General features: G+C 53.1%; 1 protein-coding gene across 1 annotated transcript; it reads left to right on the forward strand.

Annotated features, from left to right (window-relative positions):
* The first annotated feature begins 3,756 nt into the window (after positions 1–3,756).
* Positions 3,757–5,250, forward strand: LOC125520473 (arogenate dehydrogenase 2, chloroplastic). The gene has a single exon (XM_048685412.1). It carries the CDS (start codon positions 3,858–3,860, stop codon positions 5,022–5,024), a length of 1,167 nt encoding a protein of 388 aa, XP_048541369.1. The 5' UTR covers positions 3,757–3,857; the 3' UTR covers positions 5,025–5,250.
* The last annotated feature ends 685 nt before the right edge of the window (positions 5,251–5,935 follow it).

Raw genomic sequence — 5,935 nt, forward strand, 5'->3', positions numbered from 1 at the left:
ACTCCGAGGTGCCGTGCACTCGGTACTTGATCGTTCGGATCGCGAATACGTACGACTACATCAACCGCGTTGTGCTAACGCTTCCGCTTTTGGTCTACGAGGGTACGTGGACACACTCTCCCCGCTTGTTGCTATGCATCACCATGATCTTGTGTGTGCGTAGGAAATTTTTTGAAATTACTACGTTCCCAACATAATGGGCCACGGGTAGCCTAACCCGAGTCCCTGAACCTTTCAAGACATCGGGGCCGGTTGTGCCCCTCAGGACATCAAGATGAAGGGCCGCCTACTGATGGCCGGCTGGCCCAAGCGGTCGGCTGCCAGAAGGCGGCTAAGCTCCAGAAGGCGGCACCAAGACGGGCCGACTCCTTGTAGGCGGCCTCCAGAGAGGTCGGCTTCTAGCAAGCGGCCCATGGTGCCCTAAGAGTCTGCGCCCCATTAAGAAGACAAGACAGGGTGAGGCTACAATGTAGCCCATCACCCCCGTATCCAGGGCCGGGCGTGGCCACGGTGCTCCGTACAGGCGGAGATTTCCGCCCGGCGCGTCACTGTTGCCACTCCACCCTTGACTTCACTGCTGGCAGACGGAGCACTGTTCCCATGACGACCTTTCGGTACGGCCTACAGGCGGCGGGCCCTACCGGGCAGTGAGAGCCCGGAGGATGGTGGAGGCCTGACTAGTCGGAACCAAGGAAGGCCGGCTTCCAGCAGGCGGCCCCCTCCTCCCTCGGGGCCCGTGCGCTATTAACCAGATGAGACAGGGAGTGGCTACAGTGATCTCCCACCAGTCGGCGAGACTGTAGGCACGCTTCCCTGACCAAGTACACGTCATTAGTATCACAGCTACAGTAACCAGCAGCCGGCAAGACCCACAAGCGGCGGGAGCGGCCTGTCGGCTCCGTACCAGACCGGTCGGCAGGGCCCACCAGGCGGCGGGCCCCAGCAGCCGGCGGAGAAGCCGGCGACTAGAGACACTGACAGCCGGGTCCTACACCCGGCTAGATTACTATTGTACCCCTGGGGGTAGGCCTATATAAACCCCCCAGGGGCACCCATGCAAAGGGTTCCCAACCTGTTAGAACTAGACTCATACCTAGAGGAAGGAGAGAGCGTGCCTGCCTTCTTCTAGCTCTAGCATACAGCTCTAGGAGCACCATTATATCCACTAGTGCCTTAGTGATCATGCGGAGACCTCGCAGAGCAGGACTAGGGGTGTTATCTCCTAGGAGAGCCCCGAACCTGGGTAAAGTACGCCGACGTTCGTGTCTATGCCTCATCCCGCTTCCGGGCACCAGCGACGTTCTACTCGCTCCCACCATGATAAGCCATCCTTTGGCATATGTCGCACCCAACCCCCTACATGAAGCTCAACAACAAAGTTTAGCACACAAATGAAACATAGAGATGCAAACTACGCTTGTTGTCGCCCATGCCATGCCCACCACTCCTCCATCACATCTTTTTGGAGATCTTCGTGTGTATCTGCATCTCGAATCTCATCATAGACCTCAATAAAGTGAAGGAGTCGATCTTCCACCCGACACTGCCGAATCGGGATCCCCATGAGGTTACGTGCTATGGTCCAAATCTTGTTCACGCCTGTTCTCAGTGACCATATTGTGTAAGATCATGCAGGCTATCATGATGTACCATAGAATATATTTATCCCAAAACATAGCTGGTCCTTGCACAATAGCAAATTGGGTTTGCAAAATCCCTCTCCACATCTTTTCTAGCAGCTGCTTGAGCATTGTGAAAGTAAAGTTCTTTCACCTTGGGGTTTTGAAACTGGCTTGACGAAAGTACCCCACCTTGGATAAATCCCATCTGCAAGGTAATAGCCAAAGTTGTACATGCGACCATTTGCTTGAAAGGTCACCGGTGGTTGTTCCCCGTTGGCTAACCTGGTGAATAGAGGAGATCGATATAGCACATTGATATCATTGCAAGATCCAGGCACTCCAAAGTAGGCATGCCAAATCCATGTCTCCTGGTCAACCACTGCCTCAAGAATGATGGCTCCATCCTTGTTGTGTCCTTTGTAATGTCCCTGTCATGTGTAGGGCAGGTCTTTCAATTCTAGTGCATGCAATCAATGGAGCTAAGCATGCCCGAAAAGCCACGGTCCTTGTTCATCTCCAATAGTCTCGTCATGTCCTGAGCATTGGGTGCTCTCAAGTACTTTGGACCAAACACTTCCACAACCGCCTTCGCAAATTGTTTGACAAACAAGATTGAAGTAGTCTCTCCCATTGCCAAGTTGTCATCAATGGAATCTGTCGGAATACCATATGCCATCATGCGCAATGCGGCAGTAACCTTCTGCTCGTTATTATGTCCAAGAGCTCTGACGCAGTTCCTCATTTGAATGAAGTACTGATCATGTTGTTTGTCAGCGTTGCAAATGTGAAGAAGTAAGCCCGTGGACATCCTAAACCGGCATTGAAAGTACCTCTCTGGATAGTGAGGTCTTGGGGTAAAGTAGTTGCGCCACAATCGGTTGCCTGCCTCTTTCCGTTCTCTCCATAGAAACTCACAACTAATAACCGAAGCTCCGTGCTTCGGCCTCTTGTTGTGCATAATCACAATCATAGCAATATCTTCCTCCTCGGTCAAATCAAATTCCTCATCTGACGAGGAATCATCGTAATAGTTGGAGTCGCATAACTCGTCTACAATACAAAACTATCCATCAAGCTATAATTCTACAAATGCAAATGCAAATGGACTTTTTTTACCTTTATAGATGTTTCATCAAACACCTAGTGTGCAAGGAGGAGAAATCCAGCCGGCGAGTCGTCGGTGGCTTGCGAATACTGGGAGGGGATGGGCAACGACCACCAGAAGTGCTCCTTGACATGGGGAAGCAGGCTATGCATCCAGAACTTGGAGACGCCATCGTTGCTTCCCAAATGTCACTGGAGCTCCGCTCGGCGTGGCGGCGGAATGATCGGCTATGGAGCTCCTGCGACCGCTAGGGCACCAAGTAGACGCGGCGAATTGGCAGCGAATCGACGTGGCGGCCGCGACGCGGTCGGAGGCTAAATGGGGGTGGCGGCAAAGCCCGTAGCATCGGAGGATGTTTTTTGCCACTTCATGCCCTAAAAACGTCCTAATATGGCAGGAGATGCTCCAATTCATCATTATCTCAAGAGATCATGTTGCTTCACTTGCATGTAGTACTCCCTCCATTTAGTTATACAAGGTCACTATGAAATATTCATTTTGCATCTATACAAGGCCATCAACAGTAATCGAGACAAAATTAATGATATTTTCTCGTACTAGCAACCCATTTAATACTTGCATGTATACGGTCATAATGACAGTTAGCTACTTCTTCCACTTAATTTGCTTGCATTCATTCAGCTTATTAATGATCTCAGTAAATGTAAGGAAACGATGACTTGCAAAGCATGCACTAAATTTTACTCCCTCTGTTTCTAAATATAGGTCTTTTTAGAGATTTAAATATGGACTACATATGGATGAATGTAGACATATTCTGGAGTGTAGATTCATTCATTTTTCTCCGTATGTAGACCATATTAGAATCCTTAAAAAGACATATATTTAGAAACGGAGGGAGTACATTGGTACATGTAAGCTGAGTTTGTGACCTTGTATATAAAAACGGAGGGAGTAATAAACATTTTTGTTTGGAGGGGATGTGGCTAAAAAGCATTTGTTTGGAGGTCATGTTGGGAAGAAGCTGCTCGACACGAGCCCGCAGCGTCGCATCTAAATTCCCCCCGTCCCCGCTGCGAAGCCCATACCCGAACACAGCACACAACACACCAGAGGCCCAGACGAAGCGGCGGCAGCAGCAGCCTGCGGAAGCGAGCGAGGGGGGCAAGATGCTGTCGTCTTCCACGGCCCCCTCCCTCCGCCTCCACCACCACCAACCAGCCCGGCCCCGCCGCCGCCCGCCGGCCCCGGCGGCCTACGGCCAATTCCAGTCGCCCGCCGCGGCCCCCCGCCGCCACCTCCCCGCCGGGGCCGCCGTCCGCGCCCGCGGCGCCACCATCCGCGCCATCGACGCGGCCCAGCCGTTCGACTACGAGTCCCGCGCCGCGGGGCTGCTGGAGGAGCGGCAGCGCCTCAAGATCGCCATCGTCGGGTTCGGCAACTTCGGGCAGTTCCTGGCGCGCACCTTCGCGCGGCAGGGCCACACGCTGCTCGCCCACTCCCGCTCCGACCACTCCTCCCTCGCCGCCTCCCTCGGCGCCGCCTACTTCCAGGACCCGCACGACCTCTGCGAGTGCCACCCGGACGTCGTCCTCCTCGCCACCTCCATCCTCTCCGCCGAGGCCGTGCTCCGCTCGCTCCCGCTCCACCGCCTCCGCCGCAGCACGCTCTTCGTCGACGTCCTCTCCGTCAAGGAGTTCCCCAAGAACCTCCTCCTCACCTCCCTCCCGGAGGGCTTCGACATCCTCTGCACCCACCCCATGTTCGGCCCGGAGTCGGCCCGCGACGGCTGGGACGGCCTCCCCTTCGTCTTCGACAGGGTCCGCGTCGGCGACTCCCCGGCCCGCCGCGCCCGCGCCAACGCCTTCCTCAACATATTCGAGCGCGAGGGGTGCCGCATGGTGGAGATGTGCTGCGCCGAGCACGACGCGCACGCCGCCGAGACGCAGTTCCTCACGCACACCGTCGGCCGGATGCTCGCCACGCTCGAGCTCAGCTCCACCCCAATCAACACCAAGGGCTACGAGACGCTGCTCCGCCTCGTGGACAATACCTGCAGCGACAGCTTCGACCTCTACAACGGCCTCTTCATGTACAACAAGAACTCGACGGACCTGCTCAACCGCCTCGAGTCCGCCATGGACTCCGTCAAGAAGAGGCTCTTCGACGGCCTCCACGAGGTGCTCCGGAAGCAGCTCTTCGAGGGCAAGGCCTCGCCGCCCAGCACTGCCACCACCAGCCACCACACCGACGTGCACCGGAGGCAGCTCCTCCTGGAGGGCAAGCCCCCCTCACCCTCAGTGCCCACCCCCAACAACGTCACCGTCCCCAAGTAGCCTCCTCCCCCCCCTCCCACATGCCTTGCTTGCTCTGCTCCATGGTGATGTATGATCAATTTCAGTTCTTTGCTGGTCTTATACATTGTGTTGTATCCTACTGTAGTAATACCAGTTTGTATTTCTGCCAAGAGTGATTCCCCCATATGGGGAAAGAAAAGCTTGCACCGAATTATGGATGTATATGGGAGTAATGAAATAAACTTGAATTGACATTGGAGTGCCATCAAGGAAAGATCAGGAGCAAAATTGGCCTGGCTTGTCTGCTGACAGTGAGGATATCTCGTGGATAATTTCAGTTTCAGCTCAAAATCAGTGGGCTTTCTGACATTGGGATTTGAAAGTCCTTGTCGCCCCAAATATTTCGTTGAGTGACTCCTCTGTTGTTGCGAGAGCGACATCGGACGAGGTTAGGTGACCATCTGCTAATCCACCTGTGCTCCTCTGTTCATCCGGTTGGTAACTTGGTTGGTAAGTTGCTTTCCTGACAGCGCCATTACTAGTGTGCCATCGAACGAAACTGTGTGCTATAATACATTGTTAATTACACAATCATGGAAGCGGTAACCACTCCCGTCATGTCAGATAGCTTGCTTAATACAAGTTTAGTCGGATGATCATCATTAAGCAAGCATGACATTGACATGGTCAGCAAGTCATCCAACCAACATTGGAGACAACACATGATTTTTGCATATAACAGTGCAATTTGTCTGTGTGAAAAATTCAGACGTTTTAGAGAATCAATTTGTGCTGGGGAATCCGTCGATGATTTGCCAATACCAGTCTTCTGATTCTCATAAACGATGCCTTAGAATTTAGGTCTTATTTTAGTGTATATATGATTTTTGCAGAACCTATGGTTGCAATCATTGGATTGTTTGCCCCCTTTATATCCTTTATATACGAGG

This window comes from Triticum urartu, chromosome 7 (assembly GCF_003073215.2).
Source record: "Triticum urartu cultivar G1812 chromosome 7, Tu2.1, whole genome shotgun sequence".
Lineage (NCBI taxonomy): Eukaryota > Viridiplantae > Streptophyta > Magnoliopsida > Poales > Poaceae > Triticum > Triticum urartu.

Excerpts from the sequence above, each read along its gene's own strand:
- LOC125520473 (XM_048685412.1), top strand. The coding sequence starts at position 3,858 with ATGCTGTCGTCTTCCACGGCCCCCTCCCTCCGCCTCCACCACCACCAA.